At 39.2% G+C, this 22716-nt stretch overlaps 1 protein-coding gene across 13 annotated transcripts; it reads right to left on the bottom strand.

Annotated features, from left to right (window-relative positions):
- Positions 1 to 1502: 1502 nt before the first annotated feature.
- On the bottom strand, positions 1503 to 21895 carry LUC7L3 (LUC7 like 3 pre-mRNA splicing factor). Of its 13 annotated transcripts, XM_069799173.1 has the most exons (13): positions 21654 to 21895; positions 14776 to 14842; positions 13450 to 13489; positions 13073 to 13217; positions 11689 to 11763; positions 11496 to 11600; positions 10218 to 10379; positions 9450 to 9733; positions 8733 to 8893; positions 3500 to 3640; positions 3289 to 3394; positions 2809 to 2874; positions 1503 to 1952 (listed from the first exon to the last, which is right to left on the bottom strand). In XM_069799173.1, the coding sequence occupies exons 1-12, from the start codon at positions 21750 to 21752 to the stop codon at positions 2850 to 2852; spliced, it is 1410 nt and encodes a 469-aa protein (XP_069655274.1). In that variant the 5' UTR covers positions 21753 to 21895; the 3' UTR covers positions 1503 to 1952; positions 2809 to 2849. The 13 variants fall into 13 exon arrangements, 9 of the variants coding, with proteins under 9 accessions (XP_069655274.1, XP_069655273.1, XP_069655275.1 ...); XR_011327232.1 differs by lacking the exons at positions 2809 to 2874; positions 3289 to 3394 and adding an exon at positions 5176 to 5301 and having other exon boundaries at positions 3447 to 3640; XR_011327228.1 differs by having other exon boundaries at positions 2809 to 3394.
- Positions 21896 to 22716: the final 821 nt, after the last annotated feature.

Below are 22716 nucleotides of genomic sequence, written 5' to 3'. Positions count from 1 at the left end.
ACACAACTTCAAAAAATGATGGGCCAGTACATTTTCAAAAGACTGTCAGGCTGTCAAAACCACTATGGAGAAAGCATGTAGGAGGTGCTTACTTAAGCTACTTGCTTTTTGCTTAGCATTCCTAGAAAATCTGAGATTATATTTATCTTGGGCTCAGGTGCTGAAGATGGCACTTTTCACAGATGAATCCGTTGTGCAGACACTCCTTACAGTCAAATCTGAAGGTTGTTACTAAGAAAGGCACTATGCTTCCTCTGCTCTGAAAGATAAGACTTTTTTCCTTCATCTTCAGTGCACTAGGGAAAGATTCCACCATCAGACATGTCAGAATCTGAATCTCAGTCCAATTTACTACAAGGTACCTCATTTTATCATTTATACCCCAGCAAAATAAGGAAGGGAAAATGCTAGTCCTGTAACAAGTATGTGCAACAGAAGGTAAAAGACAAACATTTTAGCCACTAGAAGTAACACTCTCAGGCAGCAGCTGAATCACTTCTCTTCCACAAGTTTCAAAAGGAATAGGTGTTCATACAATGTCCATAATTAGAACTTTGTTATAATTTTACTTGCTCCTACTTGCATTAATTTTTTGTGTTAAGTTTTTCCAAAAAAACCTACCACACAGTCTCAATCCCCTGTGCCCCTGTATGGGTGTCTGCTTTAAAACGGTATCAGTCAGAAAGGGAACATGGCTGTCTGCATGTGGTATCCCTCCTTACCAAAAAAACAGCACTCCATTTCACCAGAGGGACCAACATGCAGATCCTTTTATGAGTGCACTTCCACAAACAGACAATACAAGGCACAACAAAATTAGAACAAGCAAATTACAATAGTGCTTTGTCCATGTATAGTTGACTTCAGTTACATGTATAGTCAAGTCCTGAATACTAATATGAAGGATAATGCTTTTTTTAAAATAGTAAATTCAATGCCTTACAGACACAGCACTGAAGTACACCTTACTGTCTCTGCTGCTGACTAGTACACAGTGCAGTTCTTCTCCAACAAGAAGCAAACTTGCTTGCACTAGAGCTTCACAAGAAAGCATAAGGCAGGTCTCCTTTCCCTTGTATCTGTTCTAACATGCAGACCGTGCATGCTTACCAACTGCGTTAATATTCCACACTGCTACTACAATGCAAATATAAGGCAGTCTGATGGCCAGTGTCAGCAGCGGCATCTTTCTGATAATGCTGTAGAAGTCTAAACTACTTCATAAAGGCTTAAGGCTTACATTTTTATTGTAGGATTTCTAAAATTTCTTAACCAACTGCAGCATAAGCTGCACTTTTTAGGGGACACAAAATCCAACAGCCATCTAACTGCTGAAAAAGTAAACTTGAAATACTAACTGATGGCACCAGAAAAACCCAAACCCACAATCACCACAGAATAACTAAGCATCCAAATTAATGGACTTAACTTGAAGACATGAGTAGATTTATTAGGAAAGAAACTTATTTAATATTAAACGTTCAATGACAGAGACAATCAAATTTGTAACAGAAATTCAAAGATACTTTATTTCCATTTCTTGTATATCAAGAAGCTAGGAATAGCTTAGTTGTAAAAATGGGATTCATTTTAGTTTGATTCACACAAATACTAAACATTTATTCTTGTGTTTTAAAGTCCAAGAATGAAAACTTGCAATTAAACACTGAGCAAGCCATGTGTTCAGGTTATGTTGGTTTCTTATCTTAAAAAGTCTTAAAGAAAAAAAGGATACAGGACTTATATTCTCAGTAGCATATGTGCTATTATCAACACATCTTTCTGAACTCTGGGAGGAAACACCAGTCCTGAATTAAATTTTATAAAAAAAAAATTTCTAACTCAACTTTATATTTTTCTACGCCACTACAGCTTTCTTTCACCTCATTTTAAAGCAGATCTTCAGTTTAAGCTGTCTTCCGCTGTCTTCGCAGACTCTTCATGTAGTAGTCCTATAATGCAAAATTTTGGGAAAACAGACAATTAGACAGCATTAAGAGCATTTAGTTTACCATTCCTATATATTGGCCCAGTTGTTAGCTGTCATCTTAACTCTACAAAAATGTCAACATTGAACATGACTGGCTTTAGAAGCAACAATGTAGCATTAATGGTTTAATAATCAACATTAAGTGTTTAAGAGTCCTAGCATAATTAATGAAACTACAGTAACAAATTACATTGCAAGAAGCTCATTTATCAGCTGTACTCTCCACTGTTAGTTCCTTATTTCAGGAATACAACTAAAGACCTTCTGTAAGAGTAAGAAAGCTATGTCAAGAGTGGGGAAAAAACTTCAAGTTTTCTTTTTAATACAGTATTTGTATTTCCTATTGTTTAGCTGTTTCATTTCCAACAAACAGTTTCTCAGCATACATTCTTGCCATGAACACTGTAATCATTTGGTGGCATCTGTCTTTGTATTTACATTTGCCTCAGAAGTCTGTTATCAGCCATTCCACTTCTCTGTACTATGGCTGACTGCAAATTCTCCTACACAGTAGGAAATATTAAACACATACCTCTTAAAGACTTGAATTGCATTGAAAGTAACAAGGCGATTATTATGTAGTGTTTATTGCATTTTAAACTCTTTAAAGATATCTAATTCTGGGCAGCACTGCATCCCTACATACAGTTGAAAGAAAATTCCATTCTGTTAACATCAGATTTACAGTATTCACACAATACACAAAAAGTCCTTTTCACTATCTTGAAAATCAAAAACACAACAGTAAGCTTAAAGATTACAGGCAACAGCATTCAAACATGGATGTGGGTAGAGAAAGGAGTACCTGGCATGAGTACCTGCTTAGTTTGACTGAATCCTTGATTTTTAATTTGGCTTTTCATGGGCCGCTCACAACACCAACGCTGTGTGAGGTATGGTAGTCAGCTGCAATAATTCATAAACCCTACACTTCCATCAATCCAATGCTACTGGCTCTCGAGTTACAGAACAAACTGCATTAGAATGCAAGGCAATAAAGCAAAAAAACTAGAAACATCCTTGACAAAGAAATACTAGCAGTTTATATGAAAACAAAGTAGTCCAACATGTGCCTCAAATATTAAGTATTAAAGCAAAAGTTTTCTGCTGATGTACCAACACAATATGGACTTAAATACAAAAACAGTTCAACTTTAAAAAAAAACGATAACAAAATCCCTAAAAATAAAAAAGGATAATTAATTTTTCTATGGTGACTATATTACAAATATGTCCCAAAGAGGCACACTAATGGGGGCACGAGTCTGCTACAAAATAGCTGAGACAAAACAATGTACCTCAAAATGTTTTGCAGGACTACACTGTCTTTTCCTTCAGAAGGTGCTTTAGTATGTCTTCTTACTTGGCTTAGTTCCATCTTCATCTGTGCATACTTACGCTGCACTGTTAAACAGTAACAAAAAGCCCTAATCAAAGTTTGAAATAATGCACTTACCTCTGTCTGATCTGAGGTCATATCAGATCAGTTTTAATTGGACTGAGTGTCACCTTCAGATTTAATGTCTTCACTGGTCCCATTGACCTCATTCTTAGTATCACTCTCCTTCGAGTCTGTATTTGTGTCTTCACTCTGTTTTTCTCGACTACTGGACTTCATACTACTTTTTTTATCATCAGATCCCCTCTTTTCTGCCATGAAAGAAGACATTGACCATGGATTTCAAAGTAAAAACAAACATTGCACATGTGAGATATATATTGCATACAAAATGGGACAATTACTTTCTATAGCAATAACAGTAATACTCAAAAAGTTACAGGAATAGGCTTCAGACTACCATGCTGGAATGCAGAGGGTACAAAAAAAGGTCAAAGGGGACAGTACAGGGTGGGGAAAAGAGGAAAAAGGACAGACCTCCTAACAGAGGCAGCTACTCAGCTGTCTGTTGAAATATACAGATTGGGGGTAAAGAGGCAGTTGAGAAGTTAGGCAAATGTGTAATTATGGTGCATGGCTTCCTTACTTATTGTGGGACTCTTTGTCCTCAATTTTTAATTTATGATGTGTATGGCCTTCTTCGGTTTACAATTCTCATTGAATATGGTTCTTGAAAACAGAATCAGAAAAGAGTGGTGGGACAATGCATCAGTGCATTATCAAATAAATCAATACTTGCCAATTAAAAAAAATCTAGCAACCCCGAACGATCAAATACTTGTGCAAACAAACAATATTAAGCACCAATAGATTTGAAGGTGGGGATCACCGTGACAATCAAAATTAACTTTACTGTATGGTATGTCACAGAAGCTGCACGCTTGTCAGCATTATTAATTGTCAATGTTATAGAAATGGCAGTCACTTTTAACCCGCTCATTAAAAAGGCTTGGGGAGACAGTTTGGAAGATACATAAAAAGCACTATTTTCCAAAGGCAAAAGAACAGCAAGATGGGAAGGACCCCACAATTTCATCATGAATTGGAAAGCTGACTGAAGAGTTTGCTACACTGCTGAAAAACTCATCTTTTCCTCAATAATTTTCAAAGAAGGAAGGAAGCCAGAAGTAAAATATTTCCATGGGGAGAAAAACATTCAGTATTAGAGCTGCGTGCCTCATCCGTAAATTCAGTATTTACAAATTTAATAAAAATATCAATTATTTCTGTATTATTTCACACTGCAATATTCAACCTTTTTATCAGTAAAGACACTTTGGAGAGACAAAAAAAATCCAAAAAACCAACCTCTCAGATGTCATCATACAGAACAACATTCATGCTCTTTTTTCTGATTATTCCCTGCTATCCGGGCAATTAAAATAAATAATATAAATAAATATATATATATATATCCCCAACACAGGAGCACACAGATCGAACACTCTGAAAAAGCTATTTTAAATAACATTATCACCTAGACTGGCATAACACACTTTCATATTCCAGAAGACAAAGTAGAAATTAAGCTTTAAAAGAGAAGCAACATCCCAACTTCTTTGTTTTAAAACAGACCACCAAAGGGAGGGGTAAAGCCCACACACAGAAATGAGGGCAACTGCCTAATGAACACTACTACTGAGGTTTCATCTGAAGCAGCACATCCAGTGCACTGTGCTTGGAGAAAGCACTCAGCGATGTCAAAAAGCTAACTGAAGAACTAGTAATTTTGTATCTGTCTGCCCTCAGTTTTGCAACTCCGCAGGTAGATTGCACTCTAACTAACCTTGTTAAAAAGTCTTCTTTTTGTGTCTTATAGGTATCTCCGATGCACACGTAGATCCATTGAGGAATAGTAGTCTTGTTTCCCCGCAGAGGACTAGTAGTCAGTCCAATAATCTTATCTTCTGTCCTATGTAGATATGGTAGATCTTAATAGCCCTATGGATGTGCAGTGTGCAGGGTTTTGTTCTGTCTTGTTTGTTTCTTGAATTTGGTCAGGAAGGGTAATTTTGTTTAAGGTTAAAAAAGTACTATTAAACTGTGGTACAAAAGATGAAACTCTTCTAAAAACTTATATAGTAAAATAGGTTTACCATAGCAAACCTCCAGTTTGCCAAGCAGAACTGAGAAAGTATATTCAACAAATAGTCCAGCAACTGAACTTCTTTCAACTCCTGGAGTATCTGCAGCAGTTAAGTTCCTCCACTGTATTTTCCATCAATAAGATTTCTTTCTTTAAAAGCACATACAATTAGTTTGCTGTTGAAACTGTGTATATTATTTCAGCTGTGATCTATTAGGTATAATCACATAATATTAACTTTGCTTCCTGATTCAACACATGCACATTTTTCTGATTGAGTTCGTGTGGGCAACAGATATATTTTGTGAGAATTCTTACCAGGATAATGTGAATGGTTTTAACTGTTCAGGGAATGCAAAAATCAGTCAAATGTAATATGCAGTATTACTGAGGGTTTGGGTGTACTGACAGTATTTGCTGAGGTTTAATCACTAACATGAAAACACAATCGCAAATATAATTATTTTTATGTAAGTATATGAATCTAGATTAAGGAAGGTAAAGAGCCAAGTTAAAGTGGTCTGGAGGCATGTTCCAGTATTAACCCTTCATAAAATGAAGGTACTTGCAAAACAGATGTTTTCCTTTCCTTAAAAAACCACCTATTTATTCTACCTACTCTGAAGTTAGTTTACTTGAACAGTAGTTGCGTTCTGCTGGTTTATATTAAGCTACTGCTGAGCTGATGTTTATGGCTGGTGGCTCCCTCCTTTAGCAAGTGTATCCCTGTTCCTGAAACTTGAGTCAGAAATTAAGTGTCTCCATTTTTACATATACGTTTTTCTTACAATCTTAAAGGTCACTGTATTCCACAGTATTTTAGTGAACAAGAAGTCAGGACTTCTGAATATTCAAAGTATGGCACTAATTTAATGTTGTGTAACAGTAGGCAAGTCTTGGGCAACTGTGCCTTGCTTTTTTTTCCTGTTAAGATTCACGTTTATAAAGCAGTTTGAGATTTCACGATGAAAGGCACTATCATGAATAGTTACAGCCAGGCCTTTGCTGCTTACTTTTATAACTGCAGATCAATGGTGGATATAAAGACAGTTAGATTCTGAAACCAGTATTCCCAATGTAGCAGTAAACGGAATAAGTAAAGACTTAACTTCTACATTACTTCTTTTTGTGCAAGCAGTAGAGCAGGTAGCCAGCCACACACTTCAGATAGCTTTCAGAGGTTCCTATATCTACTTAACCACCTACAATGCCACACTGCAAACATGAGGATGTAATGGTGTTTACAGCTTCATCATAGAAATTCAATGCTTGCTTGTTAAATACTACTGGTCTGGTTTTTTTCTCCCCCCCCCCCCCCCCCTTTTTTTTTTTATTACAGATTTTTCCAACAAAGGGAAAAACATAAACTTCTTCAGCATTATAGTCCTGCTCTAAGGCCTACTTGTGTTTCTACAAATGTCATGACTACATAGTCAAAAAAAAGTAATTGATTTTCCCAGGTGGAATTTTCATCACAGCTCATAGCATCACCTCACTGTTCTCATTTCTGGAGGAAGAAAGTAGCAAGCAGCAAATAAAATGGCCAGCAAGGAAATCAGTCAAGTTAAAACTGAAAATATTGAGATGCTGAAGAAAGTTCACTAGCTCCTCTATTTATGGAAGGATTAAAGAAAGAACTGAAAAGCTATTAAGCTCAAAAACAGACCAAATTTGAATAAATAAGAACACAGTTATTTATATGCACAGATACACACAGAATACTGAATAGGACATTCTTGACTAAGTACCAGAAATGTGTTCATAAAGTAGGCAAAAAAAGGCACAGTATCAGGTAGGAATAAAGTAACAAATGGACGGATACAGGCTACAATACTCAGTCACTAAGCATCAGTCCCACTGCCAAGGAGCAAGCAGCTAAAAACCACTTGCTTGTAAAGGGCAAAGCAAAATAAGAGAAGAATCAGTGCTAAAGATGCACCACAGAATAAACCAGAAAAATTAAAATGGTCCAAGGAAGTCAGGCAAGAAACATACACAAAGCATTACCAACATTTTCGGAACTAATCTGCTGGATAAATATGGAAAAGTAAGGGTAGGGCAAACAGGCCTATGCAATCCAGAAACATGCGCATAGCACCTTTCATTCCAGAGAACCTCAAAAGTACCTTAGAAACATAACAGAATTGTTTCATCCATTACTGACGGTCAGCTCTAATAATGAAGTGGGGTGGCTGTTTCGGACTGGACATTAGTCAGCACCCCATCAGAGCCACTAATTTAAGCCCAAAGTTAGTATTACACTCCTCCAGAAGTTTCTAAAGACTTTTAAAGGGGGAAATTTAGCAATAACAGTGAATTAGTATTTTTTTCACAGAATGTGAATCTCTAGTGTTCTCTCTATAGCTCTTTTTAATCTTACTTAAAGATAAAGCTTCTGAACACCAGCCTTTGATGAAGCAGTGAGTCACCATCAATGCTGTTGTACATGGCATGTACTGCTATAAAAGTGTTCCAAGGACTAATACTGCATTCCTTTGAGACTCACCTGAATACTGACAAAGCAAATCTCACTTCGTTAAAAAAAAAAACACAACAAAAAAAACCAACAACAACAAAAAACCAAACCACAAAACACCCCAAAAACCAACCAAAACAAAACAACAAGGGGGAAGGATGGGAGGAAGAGCAGGAGGTTGGGGAGAGGGCATGCAATTGTAATTTAGAGCATTACAGAAATTCTGCAAGATTTATCTTGGACTGCATTCATAGATTAGAAAAACAACTTAAAAGCACTGTTAAAGGAAAATAAAGGAAACATGATAGTGCAGAGAAGTAATAGATGGTACAAGTGAAAAACCAGCTACCAGTCTCCCACAAAACACGTACCAGCAAAGGGTAATTACAGAAATATCTGCTAACACTAGGAACAGAAGATATACACTACTATGAAAATCTGATTACAGGCTTATGTTTTTCTAAAGGTAAACAGGTCTTAAAATACATCAAAGTCCTCACACACTTAATTTGCAGACAAAGTGGTAAGCTTTTAATAACTACTGTAACAGGTAAGAGGTCGACACTGGGGTGCACGTATGCACGCACATACATTAACAATAACTGGAATGAACAAAATGCTTCAAATTGGTTAACAGCAACGTATACAGCTTATAAAACCACATCTGATTTGATGCTAAGAAGAACTTTCAGTCACTCACTGACAGGCTAAGAGCTTTTGAGACTTTAGGCAAAGATTAGTTTCAGAACTTGATACAAACTCAGTCTTCACACAAACATACCTTTTTCTTTTGACTTCCTGTCTTGTTCTCTCTCTCTGCTTTTGCTTCTGTGCTTGTAGGATTTCCGATCCCGGCTTTTTGATCGTCTCCTGTCCCTACTGCGTGACCTATGTTTTCTTTCTGATCTATCATGACTTCTGCTTCTTCTTCGGTCACGACTCCTTAACATTCAGAGAAAATTTCAAAAATGTATATGTCAGCTGGTATTATCTAACTCAGAAGATAAAATAGTAAAACAGTAGCACTTTCTAATACATTGATTATCTGCAGAAAACAAATATTTAAAACAAGCCTTAGCATACTGTATATAAGTATTTCTCAGTACATGGCTTCATACTGCCTTTGTCATTTACTCAAACATTCAACCACACAGCTTAAAAATATCCTATGAATTAAAGGCAACTTAAGGAGAAAAATAATAATAATAAAAAAACAAAACAAAAAAACCCCCCGTTCTTCGGGAGCATTTGCCTACTCAAAGCTCCCTCCTAAGACCACTTCTACCACAATGGTGTCATCTACTTCCAAAAATGGAGAGAAGACAGTGAACATGCAGCAAAAACTTGCTTAACCTTAGAACCAGTAAAGTGTATTCACTTAAGAGAGAACAACAGTGAGGCTAACAAATGAGTGATGTGACCCAGGCTGACAGATCAAGTCCCCACAAGATTTTTACATTTTGGCAAGTTACACGAAAATACTCACACACACACGTACCTGCTTCGCCTTCTTTCTCTGCTTCTTGATCTTTTGTGGTCTCGTGAACGGCTGCATCTTCTGTCAGATGTTCTGCTTGAATGTCTACTCCGCGAACGACTCCTTTTACGTCTCTCTCTATCACGAGCCCTCTCTTTTTCCTTTTCTTCTTCTTCACGTCGCCTCTTCCTTTCCCGCTCTTCTCTTTCCCGTTCCCTCTCTTTCTCTCTCTCTTCTCGTTCTTGTTTCTCTTTTTTTAACCTGTCATCACGGTCAGGTTCTTCTGTTCTTTTTCGCAACTTTTCCTTAAGAAAAAGTTCACAGAAAGAAATGAAGATTACTCAAGATAAATCATTCAATATAACTTAGTTTATACATTCTGAGGATGTAGAAGCTTAAGCTTTTGAAAGATTTCAGGTTTTTTTTCCAAGCAAAGGACAGCCTACATAGAAGCACTTTCTAAAATCCCTGAAACTGAAATCCTTTGTCTTGCAGAGCTTTTTTTGCTTGTCATTCTCACTAGAAGAGGCTGCATTACAGTTCCTTAGTAAGGCCACAAAAAATTCCCACCTGAATTTACATCTTTGCTTTTATCTAGCGTAATCACATACAACAAAGATGTCAGTGCAAACATAAGACTAAATGTGCAATGTAGGATTCCATTTAATTTTTATGTACCATCTTTGGAGTATTTCACCCATTTGAGAAAGTCTACTGGACAGCCTTTTATTTACTCTACAAAGCCTCCAAGCAATTTTTAAATGTTCAATAACAGAAGAAGATGCTTACTTTTAAATCTTCTACAGTAGCTTTTATTTTGGCATAACCCATGTGCTGCTTTCCCATCAAGTGGTCATCTACCCTGGACTGTGCATCTCCTACAATTAAAAAGGCTCCACAAACTTCACAAACTTCCATTTGCTTTTCTTGGGCTGCAAAGCTCTCAATTGTCTGCAGAAGAAAAATATTTCATAAAGCAAAAGAAAAGTTTTAGTCAGAAGCCAGTGAAGAGGTTTAGAACTTTATTGTTACTGTTGTCAAATCCTAGGCACTAGTGAAAGCTGAAAATCATATCTGCATGCTTTGTCTTTGGAGCACTGCACCTACTAGGATGAAGAGGGCAAAAATAGGCTACATACACCCATTCCACATAAGCCACAAGGAAAGGGTCAATTAGAAAACACAGAAAACAAACCTTATTCCTCACTGCAAAGGATTAATATGTATATAGCCATATCTGCAGCTTCCTTGCAATATCAGAATTAAGGAAATAAAAATCAGTTTTCTCTTAAGATTATTTCTTTGCCATCAACTGAAATGTCTGGAGCTGCAGAATAACCATGGAATATGTCTCAAGGAATGAAAAGGCTAGAATATCCCATGGAGAAATACAAAAAAGAATGCTGGGCTTCTATTTAAAAGGATGGTAGTCAAATGAATTCACTGTTTCAAAAGACATACGAGAAATAAACTGAAATTTCAACATAAACCCAAGTGATTATTGCTGTGCAATGTTCATGAATCATATAGTATGGATACAGACACTGCTGCCTGCAACATTTAAAAACCAAACCAGGAATCACAATTTGAGCATTATATTAAACATCAAAATACAATGTTTAAACATAAGCTCCTTTTTATTGACAGGAACTTGCTACTTAACACATTATCCTTGGCTTCTGTAGCTCTCAAAATCAGACAGATGCTTGTCTCTAGTCACAGCCCTAACACAAGGGCTTTCTGTAACACAGTCAGATTAGTAATTCAGTAAAATAACATTGCAGAGGCTACATGGCAAAGTTTAACTGAGACTTGAACTAGAGTAAGATGCAAGTTCACCTCCAGGACTGCTGTGTAAATAATTTCATAATTTGTGTGCAGGAAACCCACTCTTAAGGTAGCACGCTAAATCAACACGTTGGATTAACACATTTACACGTCCTGTTATTTTCTAATAAATTCTGCACAGAACTTGCATGCCTTCAATGTAAGGACAAGGTTATTAAGAACGTACTGTTGCACCAAATTTTGAAATAAGTCTGACAGAACTACAAACACATTACTTACTGAAGTTGTAGACCTCAGCAATTCTCTCTCTTCCTTTAACTGTTCAACAAGTTTCATCATTCCTTGTGCCTCTTCCACCTTCCCTTCTGAACCTAGTTCTTCAATCTACAGGACAATAAAAAAACTCAAGTATAATTTTTAATCAAGTAACAAAGGCGAGAGGTCTCTGTTACAGGGGGAAAAAAAACCTCACCTGTTGTAGAAGTACATCAATTTTGTCAGTTAACACCTGAATCTTCTCTTCATTTTTACCAGTAGGTCCCGCTCCCTGCCAAACAGTACAATAGTACAAGTCTGTCTTTTTGTTTGGTTTGGTTTTTGGTTTTTTGTTAAAATAGCTTTAAAACACATGAATGTATGTTTTCTCATATTCCAGAGACACTTCAGGAACAACCTCCTCCTGCCTCTTCTCCCATGAGGACCTACTAATCATAGTCTAGTCTAAGATAACACTCCACAACACGGCTTACTCCACTCTTGCCGAGTGAAGCAACTTCTACTCACACCAATTCCTCCTAAATCAACAAAAATGTTCAAGGCCCTGGTCCATAAAAGGTAAGACATCTGAATTCAAAGTCCTAAATTTAAACTCTGCAACTGCCAGACAACTATTACATATCTTTGCAGAGACTCAAGTATGACTTAGATGTTCCGTGGACTCTGAAATTTAACTTCTAAGCATAAATGAAAAAAGAATCTCACTTTATCCCAAATGTACTCATTAGTAGTGTCGTCTCTGTAGGCTGCCAGAATAGACTTGTATCTGCTTCCCCCACAACCTTTGCTCTACTCCACAGCCAATAAGCTCTCTTGACTGGATACTGTCCACAGCTCCTTCTGAAGCAACTGGACTTTGTACAGAACAATTAATTGGGGCAGCAAAAAGGAGCAAGGCTACCCTAGCAGTCATGAAACTCTGGGAGCACAGGCCACACTCACTGCTCCAAATCCATCAGGGGACAAGAAAAAAAATGAGTGGAGTAAACACATAACATTTTTCTCCCAGTCAGTTTAAGCTTTTCATTAACAGCTGTCTAGTATGCAGCTTGGAATTGAGAAAAGTTGCACAGAAGCATTTCTTTCTCAAACTTCCATGATTCCATCGCTGCCTGCCAATGATGGTGCTGGAGCAGAAAGAGACCACTGCCTAAGTATGGCAGTTGACGGATTTAGCTCTATCAGCGGCTGAAAGACCCAGTTCTTGCCTACTTTGGAAACATCACCGTGATACAGCTTACTAGTGGAGAGAATGAGGAACGTGCAACTAACGGAGAGAAGGTAAACTGAGATTAACAGGGTAAAGACAACACTTGACAGGATTAATGTTCCAGGGCAGAGAACAGATACTGATTCTGAGGAAACAGAGACTAGGGAGAACAGAGAGGGACTCTTGCTGACTGTGGACCCACTTGGTTTGTCCATAAGGGCTAGATGCAATCTGCTGGCTAACAGATGAAGACACTTATCTAACAGGAATCTTCTGGAAAAAAATATATACCTTGTCTCTTCAGGTAGAAGAGAGAACATGAAGACACTATCTAGAGGAAAAACTGCCTCAATGATTCTTCCAGACTCACCCCAGAAGACTGTTGATTCTGTGACAGTGCCAAACGAGCATGGCCTCTTCGAATCCTGCGTTCTACCTCCGCAAGTAAGCTTTGTAAATAGCGTAAGAAGTCTCTTTCATAGCCCACTTTCATAAAACGAGAGCTCTTCTCATACCTGGTAAAATATTTTAAAAATGAAAGCTCACATCAATCCATAATATATGAAAAATAAATAACAAAACCTGCAATGTTATAAATTCTCACTCAAGGTAAGAGAATATTATACATTTAAATAAATGTTTACATAAATCAAAAAGCAATTAGTTTCTCATGGTTGGGTTGCTTTTAAAAAATTTCAAGCACACTAGAAACACTATTCGCATTAACATATCAACCAACATACTTACTGTTTACGTAGATTTTCATCATGAATTTTTTCACAAGGACCTAAAAAGACCACACAAAAAGCTTGAGCTTGCATTCTTGAATGCTGTATTCACATTCCACCAGCATTTGTTTGTGCACCATGACAGAACAGAGCTATAAACACTTCCCAAGGACTTTTATGCCTGCCTTTCTGCTTCCTTTGCTTGGAATTTGAAAGACACATTAAAGAGAAAGAATGCCAATATGGTTTAGCAATTATAAAAACAAAGGAGATTCTGGATGACATATAAAGTCTTCATATAAAACAGAATTTCCAGATCAAGTTCTACATTGGTAAAACTACACAAACAAAGCAATACTTTAAACACCTGGGGCCTTAAAAAAGAAAAAGAAAAATGACATATGAAGGGTAACTTCATTAAGCACATTCTAAGCTCCAGCCAGTGTTCTTTGTAATAAACTAGCTACTTAAAACGTTGATCTTCAGAATAATAAAATTAGGACGTATGTGGCTGGAGTTCATGAAGGTAGTCATGTTAAAATTCCTCACCTTCCCCAGTCTATCAAACTCTTCAAAGGACTTGGAAATTAACGTTGAGACAAGAAGCCTGTTTCTCCTAGTTACCGTCTCCAAACTACATGTTGTCCGCATACCGTCGCTTGAAAACTGCTAGTAATTTAGAGATGGCCTTCAGTAATAACTATTACAGTAAATGAGTCTCTAAAGTAAGAAGCTCAATAATGGTTTTAAACTGAAAGAGGGTAGATTTACATTAGATGCAAGGAAGAATTTCTTTACTGTGAGGGTGGTGAGACACTGGAACAGGTTGCCCAGAAAGGCTGTGGATGCCCCATCCCTGGAAGTGTTCAAGGCCAGGTTAGGTGGGGCTTTGAGCAACCTGGTCTGGTGGAAGGTGTCCCTCCCCATGGCAGGGGGCTTGGAACTAGATGATCTTTAAGGACCCTTCCAACCCAACACCCCACTCCCCCTCCTGAAAAAAAAAAACCAACCAAAACCCAACCAACCAACCAACAAGCATACTCACAAAAAAATAAGTTAAAACCTTGCCCAGGTAGAATAAACCAACCTAGAAGCCAACGCTTCAGGACAAAAACCACCTCACACCCAATAATTTAGCTTTTTAGTTTTTTCACTTAGAGGAAGTAGGATCTGGAATACATATTGCTCTTAACATACTGTATCACTGGCAATCCTTTAAAAAATAAAAAAGCCTATTTTCAAAGTGTTTTGACAGAGCATTAAACAATAAAAATGTAGTCTGCAAACAAAAGTTCAATTGTAATTACATATAAGTGAATAAAAATGACATGACTTACAGACTTACCTAAATCAGAACGGGTATTTGTAAATAATTCAGCTGGGCAAAAGCCACAAAGGTAGTATTTACAAACCTGACAGAGGAGAAGAAAGAAACAGGCATCATTTTTTTCCTCATGAACTGGCAATTTTAGGTAATCACTTCCATTTTCTAAAATATAGTGTAAAAATCCCCTTTGTACACTGCAAAATTTCTGGAAATTTTACACACATACACTATCTTTGTGTTACTTGGTAGCAGTAAGTGCTACAAGGTGCACCTTAATGACAAAACACCAGAAGTCTTACTTTCCACTGCAATAATAGTATTTCTTAATTTCACTGCTAAATATTTAAGATTACAGCAGCGTCATCTATTTGTAAATACTATATAGTATTTGATATTTCCAAAGTAATTAAATCCAATTGGACTATTAAAAAAGTTACAGTGAAATTCCTTAACCGTGAAAACCTACAAGGGGTAAGGATGTCTGCCATGGAAGCAAGTTCCTCTTAGCCTGTCTATAACAACTTTGTATTCAGCCTTCATTTCTTCAATGCTACTGCCTTGGAGAACAGGAGCCATCAGCATTCAAACATAAGGTACTACCTCAAGGATTCTGATGTCAATTAAAAGACTTAAGAACACATACGATGATAACCATCCAAAAGCTTCCCCATTCCAATGCTTTTAAAAATCCCTACTTTAAGAATGATATGCAAAGAGACACTGTATACCTCTTAAGGCAGACAGGGAAGACATTCATTTTAACCTGGTTTCCTGCCAACTAAAAAAGGGGTTTGTTTTGTTTCTACACAGCCTATTTTTACGCTAGCAAGTCAGGTTCTTTTTGATAACAGAAAAATACCACTAGGAAGTTAGCAAAAAACCAACCTGTTAGTCTAGCTAGTAAATACTTAACATATGATGGGATAAAACCAGCTTTTGTTAAAAAGATTATTCACCCTCACCTATGAACATAGGCTTAACTAGTCAAGTTGGTCAGTTCTTTAAGTTCATAATACAGAAATCTCCTTCACAACAGCCCAAAAGACAAAAATCAGAAATACTTTCACCCGTAACTTCATAGGCAGTCTTAAATAATTAATTCTTCAACAGACCCTTCCCCTAGACACGACTGCCATTAACTAACGTGTCAATCCAAAACTAGCCTGGACATTCTTCTAACATCTCTTTTATGTTGCACCAGTTCCTAGTATTTGGCAAATCTAGTAGTTGCTACTGCATATTACAACCTAGTTCTCATACTCTCACATATACTGTGGACAAAGATTTGCGACATATTATTTCCTAAGATACATTCTGAAGTATTTTAACAAATGGGGGTGAGGAGAGAGACCCAAAACCTTCGCCACACCAACACCTCACTGAAATGCCTGTGACACCAGTTGATCAAGTCAGATCAGTCCAATTTATTTTTCCATGCTAACTGTCAGACTGCGAATCAGACTACAGAAGTTAAAACTGTACTGACTGCTTTACAGATTACACAGAAAAACAATCAAGCTTTCTACTAAAAAGCCATGGACACAAAAAACCCAAACAAACAAATATCTTTTACTATATAATTTGAATACTTCTCCTGTGATCCAGGTTAGGACACTGTGGCACCTATGTGAAGCAATTTAGCAAGAATAGTTAAGAAAACACCACACAAAATCACAAATTTTTTTCTTCTCGGGAAGCAAGGAGAAAGTTACTGGACAAAATGTGGTTTCAGAATCGGCTCTCTTCTCTGAAAGCTGCAATATCCCTTGTTTTAATATCAAGTTTTTTCAAGGGAGCAGTTTCTGGGATGAACTCCTGCACTAGTCAATAGAAATACAATTTCTCTCTACATTCTCTTTCTCCTCCATTTTCTCATCCTCATATCCAAGCATTACGTCAGTGAAATGGAAATTCCCCCCAAAAAATTTAAGGGATGGATTAGACAATTTCCTAAGACACAGAAAGCACAATAATTACAGCCTGACTGTATTATGCTGTAAAAAGAGTTGTAGAACGTCTTCTGTCAGCTCAAAAATTATGCCAACTGGCCTGTAACAGTTTTGAAACAAGTAGCAACAAAAGGAGCAAAGGAAAAGTTATCAGAGGCAGAAGTATGATGAAGGGAAAAAAAAAAAAAACCAAACCAAAACAGCAAGCCCCCAAACAACAAAACAAACCAACATCAGAAATAATTAAAATGATTTTATGAAGCAGCACTGCTAGGAAAAGCCTCCTCTTATGAGCTGATGGTTACAGCCCAAAACTGTAGTAACCAATACCAAAATATGCAGCTTAAACGTGTCACATATTGTATTAATTATTTACATACTAAAAAAAAAAAAAAAACAACAAACCCTCCCCCACACACACACTGAAAAACTGCAGTAATTTTCCCCTAACTAGCTCTGGATGTTATGGTACCTAGTGAACTACTTGACACTCTCTCCTAAGCAGCAGCCTGCAGACAAATACTCAGATTAGAGTGGTTCAGAACTAGTGCATCTGCAGCAATTTTCTCCCTCTCTCATACCTATTTCATTATGCTCTTCAACTGATTTTACTTCAACAGAAAAACATGACTTGAGAGAATCTTGAAAGGAATCACTGTGGCTTAGCTTCACCATGTGCTACATTTGCCTTGACAGGCTGTAGATGCCAGTCAGCTGCACTTACAGTCGGTCTTAAGTGATCAATGATGAGTAAGAATAGAAAGGGCCAAGAAACGGCTGAAGAGTCACAGGGCCATTAAAGGACTGAAACAGAGGCTATACGCTTCAAATGGCATTACTCATCCATGGCTTATCAGACTGCTGCACTTAGCACAAGCCAGAAGTAATATGGAAATACATTCCCTATTTGCAAAAACAGAGCAACAGGCAGTTTAGTATGGATATTTACTTATGCAGGTAACAAGCACTTATTCCTTTTTGCCGAATTGTTCTGATGACTCCGCTACCAAGAACATGTAACAGACAGGAATGTTACTGTCAAACTACTGCAGCAGGATTAGCCATAGCTTGTGTCTCAAAGCCCCCAGGGCCTCACATTTTGGTAAGACGCTAGAACAAACATAGACAAACACTTCGAACTTTCCACTACTTCATCTCAAATTCACTAACCCTTGAAATCTCTTGGAGGTGGGAAAGGAGTATCCTTCACCTCAAATTTGACTAAGCTGACAGCAAGAATGGCTAGCTCTTCCAGAGTCTGTGAACCAATTCAAAACTTTCCTATATAAAGAAACTATTGACAGCTCTCTATCATTAAGACTTCTACACTAACATGTTCCTCTTCTGCAAGAAATTATTTACTGATGAACAAGTATCAGTACAACTGATTATGTAAGCAAATTCCTTTAGGCAGACAATTCCTAGTAAAAAGGCTGAGAATAAAATCCAGCAGGTTGTGGCTTACACAGAACCTAGGAAATTCCTTCATATAGACGAGTTCTTTGAAACCACTAGAGTTCACATTCATCAGACATTTTATGAGCAATGCCCACCCAGCCAAAACCAGACAAACACAAGCCCTTCTCCCAAACCCCACTCTTAGAGATAACCTTCCATTATTAGTATTCTTCCAAAACAAGTAAAACTTAATTAAGTCCCCCTTCCCCTCATCCCCTGGAGGATTAAGATCTGAGATTCTATCTAGATGCAAACCAATGTTTGTACTGGCATTAAAAAACATAAAAGTGTAACACATCATAAATAGCTAATACCATCAAATCAGATTTTAAATACAGAACCTACACTTTGAGAAACTGCATTCCTATCAGAGATAACTGCTCACAGTCATTTGTCCATAACAGCTTTCCACCCCTCCCCACTTTCTGAAAATGCTGAATTTACCTTGAAGGAATGAACCATCAGAATCTCAAAGCCTTATAAAAAGCATGGGAAGTCAATGTTGGGCTTTCTTATGCTACAGAACAGCCTCAGAACTCTTAGACAATTGCTGTTTCCACATGAACTTGTTTTGTATAGGTGGCATATTAAAGCAAGAATGCGTGAATCAATAGTTACTGTTCCAGAAATATACTTTGTCTACGGATATGACAGTAAGCAGAAAGACTAAAATATATGATACTAACAATTTCCTCCTGCATACAAGACAGAAAGCCTTTATGCCAAAACTAGAATCGATCATCTAAGGACAGGCTGCAATACTGAAATACACAGCAACTGGGATTTCATTTTTTTTAAGATTAAAGGCTTTAATCATATCAAAGTTTTAAAGTAAGATCTTAAGCTCTACAAAAGGCTTTACAATACATGATCAACATGTTTCATTATAACTGCAAATAAATGCTCAGCTATCTGAGCTTCTGCTTCCACACCTTCAAAACAACCTACTCCTACCTTGTATTTCATTGCACCTTCCATACAGTTTTCAATAACCGCCTAGATGCAATTTACAAATCATAAAGAAAATAGAGATGACCTTGTTTTGATAACCTTCCATATCTAAAACTGATGAAATGTGACACAAAATCTTAAACTTTGGTATGAATACAACATGCTCATTGAAAAGGCTACATGTTGATATATCGTCTAATTTTACAAGAAATGACATTAGCATATGTATTTAATTTGAAAAGCAAAACAGCAGTCAAGCAGATGAATTAATGTTACTATCTGAACCTTATCTGCATTTCCTGTCTTTAAAAACACGTCAGCATTGCAAATTTAATCTTTAGGTGATGTAGGAAGTCAAACTGAAACACATGTTTTAACAGTGGTAAATTTTATTTTTTTTTACAAACTCGTCAGTTGACTATAGGAATCTATGAAAACATTCCTTTCAGAGAGGTTGCATTTAATTATGGTCCTATAAACTTCATAAATAAAAGCAGGAGCAGAGCAAACAGCAGCAGTTCCTGCAAGACTGAAGGCCCAACCCTAAGCTGGTAAATTTCCCACTGGCCTTAAGACACAGGACAGCTCTCCACTTTCTAAAATTGTCAAAGGAGTACTGGGAAGAAGAGACAAGGCCCCATTTCTGAAACAAAACTGAACAGCTTAGAGACAGATTCCTAGGGTTATAGTCAATCTCTTCAGCCTAAGATTGAAAACTTTGTTCACCTGAAGACAAAGAAAGTAATCTGAACTTGATTAAAGAGAATGCGGCAAAAAAAGAAAAAAAAAAGAAAAAAGTCTCTCTCACCTTAAGAAATAAACCAAATAAAGCAAACCAATCCCCTTATCTATTCTACCTGGACCAACATGGCTCAAGCCATTTACTTCGTATTTCCAAAGCTGAACAACTCCTTACTTTCAGAATCAAAAGAAAATATGTAACTGAACACCTAATTGAATAATGATACATGGTTAGTAAGAGAGGTCTGGAAAGACATTAAGAAGGTCATGAAAACTTCGTGAACTCGCAACCTCCTACTGATGTGCACAGCTTACCTATATAGCAGCATTTTTCAAGCGGATAGGGGGTGGGGGGTGTTCCTTGCACTTGCAAAATCTAAGACGTGATATTTGTCCTTATCTCATGTGTTCCGAGACAAATTAAAACATGTATTAGCCATCTTTAAAATAGCATAACTCTCATCTGAAAACATGAAATTCCCACCTCTGTAATTAAGACACAATTTAGAACAGCCAAAAGCAAGCATTTCTCCCTCCTCTCAACAACATCCCAAGAAAATGCTAAAGGGGGGGGACGGGGGGACGGGACCTAAATGCTTTTTGCAGCTTAAACCACAGAAATCCCTACCACACAGGTAATAAACAAACTATTGTAACTGTGACACTTTCTTTTAACGTATACCGTAACCCAAAAAATGTATGACGAACGAGGAAAAAAAGTGTTCATCTCTCCCAAAGAAGCAGCTATAGGAACTTTGTAACTACCACTGATTTTTTTTTTTTAAAATAACTTACAATACGACTATGATGGGTGTAACTAAAAGTCATCATTTATTAAAGCTCAACCATAGCTGGGAGAAACCCCACTCCAAAATAATTTAAAAACTGTCGTTTGAGCTATTTATTGCAGAAAATTAACGAACAACCACATTAACAAAAAATACATAAGTACTACTACACAATAATACTGTTTAGGTTAGCCCTCCCCCGCCCCCAGGAGCTGCAGAATTCCTTTGAGGAAGGACAGAAGGAATCAAGCTTTTCTTATCAAAATCCTCCGTTTTAAAAGTCTTACGGTTCTTCCTTGTGCTATAACCTCCAGACAGTTAAGTCAGTACGTCTGTACCCTTCTGTTTCCTTCCCCAATACCACACTCCGGAAGAGATCCAGAGACATCTGTCTTCCAAACTACTACCATTTGCCTCATCTCCCTTCGTGCAAACCATCAGACTTCTATCCAGAAGAGCAGAATTCCACTATCCCCTCCCCCCATTATTTTTCTTTTTCCCCACGGGAGATCTCAGCCACCAACAGGCGTCTTAGAAAACCCCTATTCCCGTTTATCGACACTCCACGGAGAACACAATCTCTCCCCCTTGCGCCGAAACCCAAACACAAGGCCTCTCCCCTCCCTCCCAGCAGCCCAAACAACAGCGCAAGCCCTCTCGCACAGCCTTGCTATGGCGGGATCCTCCTCCCTCCCGGCCACTCGGTTCCTCCTCCTCCTCTTAAGGCTCAGCCAGGTTCCCGCGCAACGGCCCGGGCCTAGCCCGCCCCGCGGCCGCCATGCAGGAGCCCCGCACCCTCGGGCTCCGCACGAAGGGCCCGACCCGCACCCCCGCCGAAGTCCGGGGAACCCCCTCCCCTATCCGCGGCCAGCACCTCATCCCTTCCCCCCGCCCTCGGCAGAAGGGTGCAGTCCCGCACCCGCGGTCCGCGTCGCTACGACAAAACCCCGGCCCTGCGAGGGGGATGGGAAGGAGGGAGGGAGGGGAGAGGCGGCTCCGCTTCACTCACGCTCTCATGGTCCCACCGCACGTTGCTGCGCTTCTCATCCGGGGCCAGGTTTCTGTCCCGGCCCATAAGCTCGTCTAGGAGCTGGGCGGCCGATATCATCGTGTCCTCCTGGCCGAATCCCCCCTCGCCAAACACAGGCTGCTGCTGCTGCTCCTCCGCCGCCGCCGCCTCTCCTCCCCGACCGACCGCGCCGCCGCCGCCGAGAGTGACAGAGACAAAATGGCGGCACGACTCCTCGCCCTGCCCACAATGCAGCGCGCGCCTGCTAACCGCCTCTGGGGCCTGGCGGAGCGCGGGACGGGCCCGCCGCCGGCCTGGCGTGGTGGGGGGCGGCCGCCGCGCTCCTCGCCCACCCGGCGCCTGCCGCAGCCGCGTCCCTGCCGAGGCCGCGACGGCTCCCGGTTCGACGTGGCGGCGGGGAAAAACCGGGACGGGGCTGGTCTCCTTCCCGCGGCCCGGCCTGGGGGTGCCTCGCGTGCGCGGCCGCCGAGGGGGCCTCGACGGGCGAGGAGGCACCGGGAAATAACGCCACAGAGAAATACCACACGGGTGCGTGGCTGGGAGTGAGGGACGACAGGTGCCCCGCTAGGCCGGTGTCCTGCCCCGTGGGGTGTCGTGGTGCCGGGACGCGGCCCAGGCGCGCGGTGTGCTTCGGCAGGAGCCTTCGCCGTGCTTCGCTTGGCGGGAGGCAGAGGACTGGGGCCTGGGTGGCAGCTGGAGGGTTATGGCGGTCCCTTCTGCTGCCGGGCAGGGTCACGGGCACCGAAACCATCCCTGGTGTGCAGTCACCGACCGCCTGGCTGCCTCCAGCAGTGGAATTCTACCGACACGTTGGGGGGGAAATAAAGTCCCTCAGATCTAACCTAAATCTTACTGTTTGGTCTTGGAACCCGTTTCTGCTCGTTTTGTTGTTTTTTTTTTTCCTTTCTAGGAGTGACTTTGTACCTCATCTTTACTGACTTTCGCATGCCAATTTTCAGCTACTTCCCGACTTCTCAAAATCATTTTGAACATCCTAAGTGCATGAAATTAATTAAATTTTTAATGAGATTATATATTTTTT

The sequence above is a fragment of the Haliaeetus albicilla genome, chromosome 12 (assembly GCF_947461875.1).
Source record: "Haliaeetus albicilla chromosome 12, bHalAlb1.1, whole genome shotgun sequence".
Classification (NCBI taxonomy): domain Eukaryota; kingdom Metazoa; phylum Chordata; class Aves; order Accipitriformes; family Accipitridae; genus Haliaeetus; species Haliaeetus albicilla.
The sequence above is the reverse complement of the archived record's forward strand: the minus strand, read 5'-3'. Positions and strand labels throughout refer to the sequence as shown.